Here is a 16,845-nt window from a genome sequence, read left to right as displayed (position 1 = left end):
CTGCCAGCTTTGGAGGAAGACCCACCCTTTCCTGTTCTGCAGATTGCTCAGACAGAAGCTTGGAGGGAAACTACAGAGGGAATCACCACATACAGGCGTTCCGAAACATATTAATTTTACATACGTTTTGGGCCATTGATTTTGTCTGCGTTACCCCCCATTTGATCAGACTATATGATTTGATATAGACCAGAATAACTGTCTACTGTAGGTGGGGAGATTACAGAGAGGAGAGTGAAACCTATGGTCAAAATAGAAATGTAGCCTATATATAATTCTTTCATCATTCCAACTTCAAATGAAACTACAATGTAACTATTCCTCATTTTGTTGAAGTCTGGAAGCCCCTCAAGGGTCTCTGTGGGTCCCTGGACTCTAGGACCCACTGACCCAACCAAATCTTTGTTGGCAACCTGTGTAACTCACAATGGGGAACATTTCCACCCACAAAGTTACTCAGTAATGTGGCATAGTGTGACACTTTTTTCAGTAGTACTATTAGTACTATTTTGATTTCAGGAATTGTATTTTAGGCTAGAGTTACCAATCAAAACAGAAGTGGTTACTTCCCCTCTAAATATCAGGGTGAAGTTGATTTACACCACCTATCATTGTCTTTAAGACATAGGCCTATATCTATGAACTACAGTTTATGATAAATTTTCTTCACAATTCGTTGTCGTCGTCTCACACTAATAGTTTGTCACTTTAAGGGTGGAAGTATAGGCCTATTGCCACTATTTTGATTTTATCAAGCCAAAGAATGACATGAACAGTTTGGTTCCCCTAATCATTCACAAGAGAGGAAACTGAGTTGTCGCGATTTTTGAAGGCATGACAAGATGCATAACCGTCAATTTTGCGGGTGTAATGTAACGAATTACTGCGCCCACGGAGAGACAAAGTCAGAGCATTCGCCTGCTTATGAAACGAGTAATGAGTAACGAGTTACTTTTTTTCTGAGTGACAGGCTCCAACGCGGCCGCCCACTCAGAGACAAGCTGGATGAATCTTAATTTGTGTCATCTTCATTGACGAGTCAGCACAATGCTGAGATCGCGGACGCGCACAGAGCCAAGCAAAGCGATGAAATGCTCCCATCGAGGAGAACACAGATGGACAGCCTAGTTCAGCCGCTCGTTGCCCAGTATCTCGCCATGGGATGTCAATCAAAAGAAAACAACCAAAGCGAAAATATAACGTCAAATGAGAAGGAAAAGGAAGATCCGTAAGTTAAATAATCTCTTCGTGGTTTTAACTAAACTATTTCAGGGACGATTTGTGCGAAAATGTGCGTGCTTATTCAACAGTAACTTGATCATTTCAGTAATCAGATGTTTTTTATGACTGTATGTATAGCCGTAAATAAAATTATGTCTTTATTTCGGACAAGATTAGACTACATACTGTATCAGCGAGCGTGAAAAACATGTTGAATTTTACCCACACACGCTTTACTGTACGCAAAACTTTTAGGTTTGGTTATTGTGCGCAATCAAATCAATTTTCCTCAGTCTGAATTGTTGTTATTGTCTGGCATGCTGCACTTAGAACTGGATATTTCAACATTTTTTTAGAACAATCTATCCTCCTTGTTTACTGGTCTCTCGACGTTTTAAACTGGATGTCCGCAATCAACAGTTAGGCTATTTCCCCAACTTCAGGGAAGGAAATGAGAACAATGAATAGCATAGCTGTACAGAAAAATCCCAGGTGTTTTGTTTTTGATGTTCACACAATAGCTTTCATTTTTGTAAAATATATTAGACAAATTCTTTCCTATTTGTTGTACAGTATAGTCTGTTGTCTTATAAGAATGTGGTCTGTGTCAGCTTTGCAACATATACACACATGTATGCACACACATACACATATAGGCTACTTCTTACAAGTCCTCACACACACACACACACACACACACACACACACACACTTCTCCCAACAAGCCCCTCTGTCCTCCTGGCCCTCCTCCCCCCTCACTCCTCCTCTGTGCTGTTTCTCAAGGCGGGCGACTGCGGGATGCAGCTCCAGGTCTAGAGTCTCTCCTCCCGGCCGTCCTCCCAGGTTCCACAGGCCCGGCCCGGCCCAGATGACCCAGGGCAAGGCCATGACGTCCCTGGGACACCTCGCCAAAGGGGCCAGCTGGGAGGAGCTCATCCAGGCCTGTCTGCAGGCCTTCGGTAAGTCCGTGCTGACCTGCCTCGCTGCTCTCCAGTTGGCAGGAGTAGAAGAGTTTGACGAAGTTGAAAGACTCAGAGGAGTGTAGTAGCTCAGGTATTTGTGGTCCACACTTGTGTTGCTGCTGAGTTACAGTGCACTGAAGTCTGCAATTCTTTCACTGTCTTTCTTAAAAAGGGATGTGTGCGCTTAGTCTTGTTGCATTGAAGTGATGGGGTGACTTACGCTACCCTGTAGTAATTGCTTGCTCTGCTTTTGAGAAACCATCCAGGTAATTATAAATCTAAGGACTGGCAAAGCTGAACCTCATATGAGATCACACCATCCTGTTGTGTATTTCCTTGGTTGTCCCTGATTTCTCAGCATTTTACTCAGAATAAATCATAGACAAGTACAGGCAGGCCTCTATGATCAATTGGAGACGGGTGCGTAGCATTTGAAAGTGAAATAGCTTTTCTTATCAACACAGCTGAAAAAGTTTCTGTTGTGATTTAAGATTTGGTTTCTAAGGTGAAATCAGTCTCTGATTCTGATTTTGCAATATTATGTTGATTGAAAATGTTGACAAAAATGTTTTTTGATGATCAATTGTTTATATTTGGGCAGTTTTAGGCGTTACTTGTACTTCCTAATTCAGGCAGTAATGTATCTGTATTTTTTCATTTTATGCAACATGTTACAAATTAGTCATATTATAGACATTTTTTATATTAAAAGAACAAAAATGATTGAGTAGGCTTTAGTTGATCAATCAAGTGAAGATCGTGGGCTTCAGCAAGTTGTCTGGAGAGCTCTCAGAGTTATGGTGATTGTGTCTCTGAAGAGAAAAGCTTTCAAATCGCCGTTGCCTGGAAACACAAATGAAGCAAGAGCAATGGAGAGGTGATACAATGGGCCTGAACATCCCTACTAACTACTTTTATCTGTTGAGAGGTAGAATAGGGCAATAATAGCCTGCTGGTGATTTCAAATTCATTTTTCTTTTCACATATCACAGTGAAATAATTGAAGCAAACTCAATAAACAAGAATTCATGAGAGGAAGAGTTAAGGAACCCCAGAATGCTTTATCCTACAGTATTTTCTGAACAATCTGTTGCTCGGTTTGAAAAGTCATTTGAGTGTCATTATGCAAAATCTTCTGAGATATGTGCAGTACGTGCTGAAGATGAGTATCTCACAGTCATTGGTACAGTATGTGTCGACTGGGGTTTTGCTGGAACAGCTGCTCCTGATAAAGCGGAGTGCAGCCCACATCACAGGCGAACCCCTGAGGTCCGTGGCTCCTGCCACCTTTTCAAATGTGAGAGTGCACGTAAGAGCTATTTGAAGGATTACCTGATGGCAGCTTCAAGCCCGGTCGGGCCTAAAGGTCAGCTCCCCAAACAGTGATCCTTAGATGCTGACCAGTCTTTGAAATGCAGAGCGCTGTGAGGCGGGGATCAATAGCTGTTGACATCATCTCTCTCTGTCCCTAGACCACACTGCACTGTTGCACTGCACATTCAAAACGTGTTCAATATCGAGGCTATGGGTAGATCTAAAAAGTGATGCCTGTCATTGCTGTATAAATCTATTTTTTTTATCCACATGAATTTTAAGGCATCAGTCGGTACTGAAATGTACCAAAAAGCTTAAAAATATTGCATTCTTATGCTGAGAACTGAAGTTTTCTATTAGCCTGGTACAAAGCTCTTGTTCATTACAGTGTGAATATAATGTGTACAATATGGCATGCAAACAATGTCCATAAAGTTAGAGTGAGCCCTTATTATTCATGGGGAAATTTGTTCATGTACAGAGAGATAAGCATCGGCCCGGATCTGACTCGGATTCCTTTAAAACAAAGGGATCATCCATTCTGATAGCTTCTGTCAAAACAAGGAAATGCGCCGCGCAGGTTCGGAGTGGCTGATGAATGCGTCAGATAACCCTGAAAGTAGGCCGAGCGCTCCGTGCCCTCGGCGGTGTTTGTCGTCTTACAGTATCCCTCCTATTCAAGTGTAGCAGCCCGCAGCTTTCCTAATTTTCCAGTGAGTAACAGAGCGGTCCGGAGGGGATTTCCTCTGCAATTAACCCGGCAGAGGGAGGGTTAGTGGTTGGAAAGTTGTGAAAAAAAGGATGGAGCAATTGTTTACCTGATGGAGAATCAAGGCTTCCTGTTATAGATTTTGCCGAAGGTCTCGGTTTGGGTGATTCACACCTGGCTGTTGCTGTATTTTGAAGTAAAACATGAGTGTAGATTGTGAATTAAAGTAGCAAAAACATTTAGTTAGGTGAAATAGTGTAGGGAAATATTATACTATTACATGTGATTTTGACTCAAAGCCCTAAATACCCAGAAAAAGAGTGGCTGCTGATGTTTTGTATACCTGTGTATACTCTTAACTACACCAAAGCTTTACTATTTTTACCATATATGCTGTTATCAATACAGTAAATATTTTATCACTTGAGTACAACTATCTTTTTCTCTCTCATGTAAATAATAACACAGACTGCTGGTAACCAGGACTGGTGAGGTCATTGACATTCACTGGGTTTAGGTGGTAGCGACTGCAGTGTTACAAACAGAAACACACCCCATGCAGGATGTGGCAGCAGGATTAGTCAGCTGCTGGAGTGGCCCACTGCATATAGATAACAAAGATTAGAAAACGCGTTGCCATGGTGTCTGAAGTATTTCCAAGGAGATACGGTTTCAAAGTGGGTCCATAGAAACCTAATGTCCTTGATGGTGTCAAGATTCTGCCAGACCTTAAAGGGGAATACCACTCAGTTTAACAATTCACACCTGTTGTTCTCATGGCTTTGACTTCCCAATCCAGGACTTTTTTTTTTCTTTTTTACTGTTATAGTCTCCATGTTAATGTTTTCAATTCATTCTCTATGGAGCTTGTCTTCTGTGGGAGACAGAGGTAAATATGCCTCAACATAGACTGAAATGTCCCAAGGAACATAAACTATATTTTTCAAAGCTGGAATTCAGTGTTATCCCCCTTTAAGTCAAACATTAATTGAATGTATTTAGCCCAGTGGTTTTATGCTTCTCAAAAGATACGTGGTGTGCTTCTTCGCTCAAGTGGGCAGAAAAGTGTATATTCTGCAATTATAGGTCAGATCTGACATTGTGGCATGATGTATTATTTTACTGCACATATATAGACCCATTATGTCTCTTTCTACATACTCCTCAACCACAGAGTAGTTGATGAGAGAGGGATCCCATGATGTCAGTAGTGTAGAGACAGACGACCAAGACAGGAAAGGTGGTCTGGTCACAAAGAAAGGAAGTGAGATATGAGCAGATAGCAAACCACAGAGAGTCATACAATGCCTGTTACTAATATTATGAAATGTTTTATGGTGTGTGTACATCATTTGGTGCTGCACATGGTTACACTAACCCTCTACTGCTCGTTGATACATAGATCAATGTTGCGATTTGCATTGATAACACATACAGGATCACTGTTGAATAATTAAAAGGATAATATCACACAAAAACATTTATTTATTTATTTGTTTGTTTGTTTGTCTGGGCTATTGAGGGAGTCAAGGGAGGGAGGGAGGGTGTATGTGTGTGTGTGTGGTGGTGGTGGTGGTGGTGGTGGGGGAGGCTTGGAGGGAAAAAAGATGCACACAAACTTATTTCTGTGTTGTACATCACTATGAACTTGCTGTAATAGACATATGCCGCTCCACTGTGTAGGAGTGGGGGTTCACTGAAGTGTGTGCATGTTTTTCTGTTGCAGACACAGATGGCTATGTGTGTGGGAGCAGCCACCTGCTGAACATCACCCTGACCATGCACCTTCTCCTCATGTCATCCAGCGATCTCCTGGACAAACTCACCGCTCTATATCCTTCTGCACTCTGAGAGAGACAAACGATTCAGAGAGGAATGTGGCACAAGGGGGCATGGCCAGTTTGGAGTGCCAGATATAGCGTGGGATCAGATCTTGACCGGCTCTGCTGTTTGCCGCTTTCGCTCGGTTGTCAACGGCAACGGGCAATCGAACTCATACTTGGCTTACAGTGCGGTGTGCCGTAGCTGTGACTGTAAAACTTGATAGGCAGTGGCAGTTCGTGTTTACCCCAGCTGTCAGTCGCTGCGGAGCTTTCAGATCTCTGTCATTTAGTCATTTTTAGCTCCGCAGCATAAATTTCCTTCCCTCTGTGCTGCATTCAAAGTATGCCCACTGTATCCCAAGCATTTTACAAGCTACAGTCTTTCTATTACCATCTTGTATTTGTTCCCATTCAAAATGCTTGATTCCAACCCATCATTTCCCCCACTTCATGTCTAAAAAAAAAAAGAAAAAGCCATGTGTTTTTGTAGTGGCTTGTGTTTTCAATACAGGGCCTGCAATCTAGGCTTCCATTCAGGATACAGCAGTGGCGTCATGAAGCCTCTCAGAGGGGCTTACTGGCCTAGTGAGGAGCCTTGGGGTCTCAGGTGTTAATTACCTCTGGCTCTTTCCAGCACAAGTCCTCTTCAACTATATATAAACACAGACCCTCCATTGCTTTAAGAGGCCCCTGCTCACGAAAACCCACGTCAGACCTGCAGAGCGCCGAATGCACCTCTTTGCTATTTTTAACCCTCTCCTCTCTGAGCCGAAGGCCCAAAAGGATACATCAAATAAATTCAACGTGTGGGTTAAGATCAAGGAACAGACACAGGAGCCATTAACAGGCTTCATCACAGTCTGGCTCTGGGATTGCGTGGGCAGTTCTTCTGCTCCCATGACGCAATTAGCCTTTTTATGTGCATCACTTCAAGCTGATTTCTGCCAATTGAGAGCCATAGTGTCAGTCTATTTTTAGCTGCTTCATATGAAAAAGGAAATGCTTTGTGTTTACTGTACATAAATCCACAGTGCTAGTGAGTTTTGGTCACCCTGCACATAATGGAGGGCAGACCAACCTAAGGAATAATGTTCTCATGGACTCATGACATTGATGAACACATGATCAGAGTGTCGTACTTACTGTGTGTGTTTTCTGTTTTCCCTACTGTATGTGAAACATGGATTGTGTCTTTTCCCAGCACATTTGATTATTCACGTACTTCTGTAATACCAGAATGACTCATTCAACGATGCACATCACAGTTTTCCCTTTTGCGGTCACCTCCTCCCACATTACCAAATGTCACTTCTGTTTGCCTTTTGGTTTAGTTTCTTTAATTTTTATTAATGAGTTGTTTGCACCAGATATTCTGCAGTGTAATCAACAGCATGCTCATTATTTACCCAAAACATTAACTCTCTGTCCTGAACAATGCTGTAGATTAGTTGATTCACTGAGAAGACAATGAGACCACAGTTTGCTTAGGCCTCTCATCATCAATCAGCCTCATCTGTTCCTTAACTTAAGTCCTTACATTTAAAACAGCGGTGGATAATGAGCAGTCTGCAGAGTGCCAGAGGATATGCTACCTCATCAGGTCAGTGTTGTCCAATCACAGCGGGCCGAATTCTAACAGCACACAGAGTTCACACATATTGTGGTAGTATATGAAATTGTATGTTTTGTGTTAGTCACATGGTGTCATGTTTCACGTCCAGGTATTGGATCCAGGAGTTCTGGATGATGTTCCGGTTGCACCACAGCCTGTCAGACAGCCTGGACCAGTTCAGAGAGCTGATCAGAGACCAGGGGCAGGAGCCTCTCTCTTCTCTCCTAGAGACCAAATGGATGTAAGTGTTTATCTCTGACCAGCTGGCGACTGAGACATCAGAGCTTCATGACTCTCAGTTGTTTGTTCAGTCATAGAAGAGACTGAAACACTGATCATGATCCAGAATATATATTGAGAAAATGGCTTAAAGCTGTCATTTTCACATTTATTAAGCAAGAACAATACATGATAGAATCTTATACTTATACCACAGGTTCCTCCTATAGAGTAGTTGATCTGACTTGATTTTGGAGCACCTTGCTACATAAATTTGCATATTAATGATTAAAAACAGATTTTCTTTAGACTGCTATAACGCCTTAATGCTTTAAGATACAGAGTTCATGTCAATACCACCCATGTGACCCATGAGACAAGTATGCTGTCAGAAATGTTTGCTAATTAATGTAGTAAGTGGCATAATTAATTATTAATAATAATAATAACAACAATAATAATAATAATAATAATAATTAATGGTTGTGTTTAATATATCATGGTGATTATGGCAAGACATTAGGCAGCTCAAATGCCTCCTTTTACATTGTTGTGAATGCGGTCATCTTATGTTCCATGGTGTGTTGTAGAAATGAGCGTGACTGGTCGTGGAAGGCCAGCCAGAAGATCAAAGCTAACAGCAGTAAAAAGAGGAAGGTCTCTCTTCTGTTTGACCACCTGGAGCCCATTGAGTTGGCTGAGCATCTCACCTTCCTGGAGTTCAAGTCCTTCTGTAGGATATCAGTGAGTATGCGCACTAATGCCAACGCAACAAAGTGTATACAGGTTGTCTTTTGTGTGTTCGTGATTTTCCTTTTTGAGAGAATACTTTGTGAAATTAAAACGATTTGGTATTTCCTCCCCAAGGAAAATGCTTTACAGCGGTTTCCTGTGCAGCTATTTATCCTCCTCTGTTCTCTGCCAGTTTGTAGACTATCAGAACTACATCCGCAGCTGCTGCATGAAGGACATCCCCGTGATGGAGCGTTCCATCGCCCTGTGTAACGGCATCTCCCAGTGGGTGCAGCTGATGGTGCTGAGCAGGCCGACGGCTCAGCTGAGAGCTGAGGTCTTCACCAAGTTCATCCACGTGGCGCAGGTAGTCATCAGCTCCTCGCTACCACTATTACAGTTTCTGTTCCTGTTTCGCGGGTCTGACGAAGAATTCTCACGGAACAATTCTCAACACATTTCCCCATCGCCTGCTTCTGTTCCCATGCCTTATCTAACTAATGAAGGCCTATTGTCACACTCTGCACTGTGAGATGAACAACATTATAGATGCTGCATAATTGGCGGTTGCATAATGCATATTCACAGAGGGCTGGTAATGATTCTCAAGAGCTCTGCAACAGGCTTTTAGTGCATCAAAGATTTCACCAATACAGAAATATTAACTGAGTGCAAGCTAATGGAGTCATCAAGTGGACGACACTTAGACATTGAGGAGTTGGGAAGTAGAGAAGAGAGAAACGACTAGTGAGTGTAGCTGATCAGGCCTCGCTTATTGAAACCACTCCATGTGAAGCTGCGTGCCGCCTATTGAGAAGTGATGCGCTGGGTTTATTGAGGCGTCAGGTGGGCTTGAACTCTGGAGGACCTCTTGCACTGTTAATGCACCAGTCTGCTGCTGCCGCTCACTGCCGTAAACCTCAAAGCCCACTGCTGTGGAAATGAATTTTGCACCATAATGCTGCTAGCTGCAGCATGAATTAAGAGACCTGATAGAGAGGGCAAAGCTCTGCCAAAACGAGTGAGATATCAGAGTTCAGTAAGAAACGGCCGACAATAGGAGTGGCTTATGTAACTGCGGTGTTGTGGATTATGTAACTAGGGCTATCTGGAATGAGTTTAATTATGTGTATTTATCTGTGTGTGTGCATGTGTGTGTTTGTGTTGTGTGTGTGTGTGTGTGTGTGTGTGTGTGTGTCAGAGCCTCCATCTTATGCACAACTACAACACACTAATGGCGGTGGTGGGAGGCCTTTGTCACAGCGCCATCTCCAGACTGAAGGACACCAGCTCACATGTTCCCAACGAGGTCACCAAGGTACGGGACGACTGGCCACACAGTCCCTTATCCTAATTATTTACAATAAAACCTCCAAAAGAACTGAAAGCTGTAGACTCACCGGTGCCTGTTCACTCCACAGGTCCTGAATGAGATGACGGACCTGCTGTCCTCCTGTAGGAACTATGACAACTACAGACAGGCGTACAGCAGGTGTGCAGGCTTTAAGATCCCCATCCTGGGCGTCCACCTCAAAGACCTGATTTCGGTCAACGAGGCCATGTCGGACTACGTGGAGGACAACAAGGTGAACGTCCAGAAGCTGCAGGCGCTCTACAGCCACATCAACGAGCTGATCCAGCTCCAGCAGGTCCCACCCAGGCTGGATGCTAACAAGGACCTGGTCCACCTATTGACGGTAAACTAGTAGCGCAACTTCAGGTGTAGCTTTGCCATTGCTGTTTCATGAGGAGTCTCTTTGCACCTTAGACTTGTATTAAATTATTATATAGCTTTACATGATGCATAAGATTTAAGACTTTGAACTTTTTGTGTTTTGTACCCTGTTTTAAACGCTTTTGATGGTGTTTAATTCAAGCCCAAATGCAAGCCCATATGTTGGTGTGTTTCAGCATGCAGATTGTGTGTGTGTGCTTGTGTGGGTGTGATGATGATCTGCATTTATGAGTGTGTGGCGGACAAGTGAGTGAGAGTGAGAGCGAGTGCAGATTACTGTATTATTGTGCGATCTGCATGTCTTGCTTTTATCACAATTGAACAACAGATTTTTCCTTGAAGGGCTAACAGTTTACCCCATAACCTAGTTTTCCTCTCATCAAAACACATTTCAAAGATAAGTCTAGAGATACAGAAAAAATATTCTCTTTTCTCCTAAATTTCAACGTTGCCGTCTCCTTCTCCACAGCTGTCCTTGGACCTTTATTACACCGAGGATGAGATCTATGAGCTGTCTTATGCCAGGGAGCCCAAGAACTGTAAAGCACCCGTGAGTGACAGAGGCGACTATAGATAGAGTTTAACACCTGTTCACCAACTGGCACAAAATTCAAACCATGCCTTGCTTTTAAACATTACTCTTCTGTTTGAATAATGGAACAATTGGAAGCCCAGTCATGTTGGCTGCTGAAGAGGAGTTCAAACATAGATTTAGTGTTCTGAATCACTCAGTTAATACCGTACTTGTTTGTTCACCTGCTCAAGGCTGTTGTGATGATTGATTTATTTTCTATTAGCCAGCCACCCCCTCTAGACCTCCAGTGGTTGTGGACTGGGCATCAGGAGTGGCTCCTAAACCCGACCCCAGAACCATCAGCAAGCATGTGCAGAGAATGGTGGATGTGAGTGTCTCAGTTTAAAGTGAAGCCTCTACACAACTACTCAGTAATGTTGTTATATAACCACTATCATTTAATTTAACTATTTTATTCTGGATGCTGCCATTTTGAGAATCTGCTCTGTCGGTTATTGTTCACTGGCAATCTGACAACAATGGTGTTTGCCTCTTGTGTTTCAGTCTGTTTTTAAGAACTACGACCATGATGAGAATGGCTTCATTTCTCAAGAGGACTTTGAGAAAATTGCTGCTAGCTTTCCCTTCTCCTTCTGTGTCATGGACAAAGAGAAGTGAGTGGAGTGGACCCTGCGCATTGTGGCTTGTCTGGCGGGTCACGCACTCTCACACTTGTGACTGCAGTGGAGAGGAAACAAAAGTGGTATCTGTAGTGATGAGTGAACAGGAAACTAAAAAAATAGCTGCAGAACTAACCATAACCCTGCCACTTAATATTCACCCATATGCTCTCATGCAAGCCCAGTGCAGCACAGTCCAGTACATGCAGCCTCTTACTGAACATGTTAAAATGTATATATATGTTGCTACAGTGAAGATCTGAAATCGATTCAGTGTAGCTTATCGACACTGCGAAAAGCCTTGTTTTGAGATTTATCCAGTGGGTTTTGAGAGGGTTTCATAATCCCAAGGGGTTGTAGAATAGAAAAATTGAGTTACAAAGCATTATGTAAAGTGGTAAATATATGAGACAATTACTGTACACATGGGACAATGGATTGCAGTCACCAATCATAAAAAAATATTTAGTTTAGTATTATTTAGTTTAGTTAGACTAAAACATGTCTATGAAACTGGTCATTTGCCATTATGTACTGTTTACTACTCTATTACCAATAGTAAATGAGTATTTATATGTGTTGGGATTATCCAGGGAAGGGCTCATCAACAGAGAGGAGATCACTGCCTATTTCATGCGGGCCAGTGTCATCTGCTCCAAGCTGGGTCTGGGCTTTGTCCACAACTTCCAGGAGGCCACTTACATGAAGCCCACCTTCTGCGACAACTGCTCAGGATTTGTAAGTCACTGCACAACTCAAGGATAGGGGTGTATGATAAGATACAGGAACTACTTCACCACTGTTTACAAGTGCTCAAAAAGTAATTAATTTGGCTTTTTATACCATTGTTTTTATTGCTCTATTACATTGTAAAGAAATGATTAAAACATTGAAGGTCAGTTTACAGTATCTTTTGTATGCTGTTCTTCAGTTCTTTGAAAACCAGTGTTTACTTCCTCTTCTCCTTCACAGCTGTGGGGTGTCATCAAACAAGGCTATAGATGCAAAGGTAATTATCTCATTGCACTCAATCTTGTGCAACTCCAGCATGTTCCATTTGTTTTTATTTACCAAATGTCAGTTAGTATCCTGCATAGATTAAACAAGCAGTTAATGTTTAGAAAAGGTACTGGCAGTGTCTGCTGTAAGACAGGGGAGCAGAGTTATCTTAAGAAGGTGTAGTGTGGTTTTCTGTCTTGCATACTGCGAGCTGAACCTTGCAGCACATGAAAGACTGTGGAGTCTGCAGTCAAAACCACAGTTTTTCCCCCCTCCCCCTTTCCCTCAAAAGATTTTGAGAAATAAATTGTTTACATGCCAGTAAGCATGCAAAAGGTGGTGAGAGTTGCACTTGCAGCATGCACATCATTCAAAGAAAGGAAAGTAGTGAGTGAGTACGGTCGCGAGCGAGTTGATGAAATTTAACAAATGCTAGTTCCTGCTCTGACTTGTCTGCATTCTTTTGGCCCGCTCAGACTGTGGGATGAACTGCCACAAGCTGTGCAAGGACCAGGTGGCATTTGAGTGCAAGAAGAACGCCAAAGGGACCGGCGCCATTGACAGTCCCACACCAAGCTCTACGCCTGTCACCATGGGCACCTCAGAGGGTGGGTGGGGGTGGTGGGGTTCAGCGCAAACACACATACACACACAGTCAGATTTAATGATATAGGCATGCACACTCACTAACTGATACATACAGCACATTGACACATGGTTACACAGGTTTCTGCACATGCACCCTCACCAGAACTATAGTGACAGTGATATGCATGTGGCACAGCAGTCATCATTAAGTCAGTTTGATTAGCGCCATCTGGTGGCAAAAAAACATTAAGGCATATGTGGATCATCATGCAGTGCTGTTTCATCATAATCACCATCTGCCACACTGTACACATAAATTGAAAATCACAAGTCATGATTTAATCTTAGTTTGACCTAGCTAATGGAAACATACTAAAGAGTGCAGGACCTGCTGGCTGGGTGATTTCCCGCTGTCCGCTCTGTTCTGCTCTAGCCGTCATGAGGAGCAGTTTCACTTACTTAGTAATACTGAAAGCTTCCTGTCTGCTGCGAGAAAAGTGCTAAATTTGGAGCTTATGAACCTTCAACTTAACTTAATATAGACTCACATATGTACCAAGGTTTGAAACACAGAGGCTTTATCATACAGCACTTCTCAAAATGGAAGGTCAAGTTCCTCATGATTGACTATCTGCAATGTTTGTCCCATTTGAATTATTTTCCAATGGTTCCCTATCGGTTGTAGGTTCAGAGGAAGGTCCTTTCCCTTACCCAGATGAATGCAAAGACTGGAGCCCGGAGTCGCCGGTCCCGTTCCACATGAAGCTAGGAAGGCCTCAGAGGGTCCACAGTGGCACCCAGACGGAGGGACCCCATCTCCCTGTCGCAGCCTCAGAGTCCAGCCGCCCTCAGCCTTCCCTCCTGGCCCCGGCGCCGCCCCCCCTCACCCCATGCCCCAGCCCGGTGCCCCAGCGCAAGCAGCGGCACTGTGCCAAGTGGGAGAACAGAGCCTCCATCGTGCAGAAGCCCAAGGAACCAGAGGAAGAGAGCAAACCCACCTATGAATCTCTGGAGTCGGTGAGTGTCAGAACCATATTCCATCACGGCGGATTGTTTCTGTCCTTCCAGGTGTTTCTTACAGTGCATGACTGCACCCCAGGTAGATAACATGAGTCTGACCTGTCATTCCCAGGACAACCAGAAGCTGCAGAAAAACAATGAGACACTACGTAGGAAGCTGAAGGAGACGGAGCGGGAGGTGGAGATACTAAAGACACTGCTGAAGAGACACGCCCTCCACCCTGTTGAGGAGGACTCCTCCTCCTAGCCACACATGGAGGCTGGTGCTGCCCCCGTATGGCAGCATGTGTAAATCTGGATCCAGTGTTCTACTTACTGGTCACGACCACTGCAAACATTGAATCAGTACAATGACACCCAGGAAATCTGCATTATATCGTATAAAATGGGATACAATGCATTCAGCCAGACAGGGTGTTTTAATGTTTTGGGACGCCGCCAATCAAAAACACCAGTCAGTGTACCACCAATAGGGTCTTAATAAGTAACTAGGTAAAGATCTTTTTCTGGGGTGTGTCAGCTTTTTGAAAGCAGCTGACAGCAGTGAATTCTGTAGCCAGTTATTAATACAATAAGTGTAGGTTACCAACTTAAAATCGTGTGAAGATGCCAACAAGCCTGAGTTAAGCCAGCAAGCCTGAGTTAAGAGTTGGAGTAAGCCTGGTGTCTGAAGTATTACAACTGAGATAGTATGAAGTGTCAAGAAGTAGAATCCAAATTATTGTCCTTTTGTTGTATTTTATAGCTCAAAGAAGAATGAAAATAGTCTTCAACATGACTCACCTTATTTAGCGTACCATACAGAATAGTTTGCAGGTGGAATAGCGTTTCCTGTGTCAAAAGTACTTAGTTATGAATACAATGGATGAACTACATCGGCTATAGTATTTTAGAGTGAAGGAGATAGCAGAATGAGCCTGATCAGCTCTGGATCAAGTTATCAGGCTAAGTATTTGAGTTTAAATATACACTATACATATATATGGAAGTTACAAACAAAAGTCAATGACTGCAGTAAACAGTTTGCTGCTAAATCATTTTCTAAAGTCATAGATTGAAGTTTGAAAGGCAGTTATGGAGTATGAAAGTTACATCCACTGCAGTATAAATATTCTTCTTTCTTTTCTTCTTATTTCCTTCTGGTATTATTATAATTATAATTATTATAATTATTACTATTATTTTTATTATTATTATTAACATGATGACAGTAGCCACTGGTTAGTGCACCAGAATGAAAGGTGTACACTGAGATGGTGTACAGAAGTGTTGTTGCTCTCCATCACTGTCCCTGTAACATTTATATCAGTGTAGATGTTTCCAGTGCTTCTGTTAATATTTATTGTCTGAAACACTACACAGTTCATCACATAAAAAATCTGATAACTGAACATTTTATATACCGGTACTCTCATTGAATTATTTATGCTTGTGTGTGTGTTTGCATTATGTTGTTGTTGTTTTTTTACTGTACAGTCATATCATTTATATTATTGTGTAGTCCATAGTAGCCGTATCGTGCTGTGTATGGGATTCAGTGGAATTTTCTCCATTACAAGTGTTTGTAATGTACTGTAAATACAGTATATCCAGTGCCACTATATGGCGGTGCCATCATAGTTCCTTTCTCTCAGTATTGTTCTTATTGTTTGTTATAATAAAGATCTTTAAAATAATTGCCTGTGTTTCTCTCCTTGACCACTAGGGGTCACTAAAGCCTCATAATATTCCTCCCTGGCAGTTCAGCTTTGTGTTGCCAAATTTGGATGTTTTCATTTCTGTCATGTGAAAGTAACACTCACTAGGAATATCATTCCTGTGTGAACCTCCACAAATGTTTCACTCTAATTAGATGTAGTGTGTTTAACATTAAGGCCGAAGATTTCTGTCTTATTAGAGAAGCTGAGAAACTTTGAAAACAGATCATTCCCCTCTTTGTGGTTAATTGTAACTTTAATAATACATTGAAAAAGGTCTAAAAATATATATATATCTTCAGTTCAGTGATAAGCAGAGTTTCATTTGACAAAATTGCAATATAGACCTGCAGGGAACTTATGCAACTAGTGAGTTTGTAAACATCAGCAATATGGTGAATGTTGGATATGTCAGATTTTAACCATTAAAATGCCGAAGACACTTATTTATCTGTCTGTGTCCCCCTGATGTCTCAAGACTCTGCCAATTTGCTGTGTCCCTTGGGCCTCACTGCTGGTAATGAGTCTAGCTCCACAGTTAATGCTGGCCTGTAGATAATGAGAGGGCAACTGTTGGAGGTCTGCTGTTGGAGGAGCAGAGCTTCAAACCAAATACCTAATCATGCTGCTTTCTTCAGCATCACTGTGGACAGCAGATGACATGGCATTGCTACACAACTCTGGCTGTTATGATTCAATACATGCATTTCTGTAGTGGTATTTCAACCGCAACACAGAGCAGGGGGTCATAACACGTTATTTTACCTCTGAAGAAATAGTCCTCCTCAGATAGAGAAAACCATCCGACTCAAATTATACTGTGGTTCCTCATTTCATGTAGCTGTAATGGCTTGCGGCCCGCTGTATCGGCTGCTAGTGATAAACCCAGCAGAAACCCAAAGAAAAGGAATAGTCTCTGAGGCACAGCAGCAGCTTCCAAGCCTAGCCTTGGTGACAGCTAATTTACTTCTATTTGAATGTGACACCCAGCTGCAGGGAAGTCACACCCAAGACTACCAG

The 16,845-nt window shown here is 42.5% G+C and overlaps 1 protein-coding gene across 1 annotated transcript; it reads left to right on the top strand.

Moving 5' to 3' along the window:
* The first annotated feature begins 902 nt into the window (after positions 1-902).
* LOC139658377 (RAS guanyl-releasing protein 1-like) lies at positions 903-15,788 on the top strand. The gene is made up of 17 exons (XM_071536500.1): positions 903-1,228; positions 2,005-2,180; positions 5,933-6,038; positions 7,567-7,629; positions 7,751-7,882; positions 8,451-8,604; positions 8,786-8,959; positions 9,794-9,910; positions 10,014-10,289; positions 10,797-10,877; positions 11,125-11,229; positions 11,406-11,515; positions 12,115-12,259; positions 12,494-12,530; positions 12,997-13,128; positions 13,794-14,125; positions 14,241-15,788. Exons 1-17 carry the CDS (start codon positions 1,092-1,094, stop codon positions 14,373-14,375), a joined length of 2,412 nt encoding a protein of 803 aa, XP_071392601.1. The 5' UTR covers positions 903-1,091; the 3' UTR covers positions 14,376-15,788.
* The last annotated feature ends 1,057 nt before the right edge of the window (positions 15,789-16,845 follow it).

This window comes from Centroberyx affinis, unplaced genomic scaffold (assembly GCF_046629955.1).
Source record: "Centroberyx affinis isolate AG114_WGS23_722 - 3 ecotype Tasmania unplaced genomic scaffold, CSIRO-AGI_Caff_v1 ptg002885l_1, whole genome shotgun sequence".
NCBI classification, from domain to species: Eukaryota; Metazoa; Chordata; class Actinopteri; order Beryciformes; family Berycidae; genus Centroberyx; species Centroberyx affinis.
This window is presented reverse-complemented; position numbering and strand designations above follow the sequence as displayed.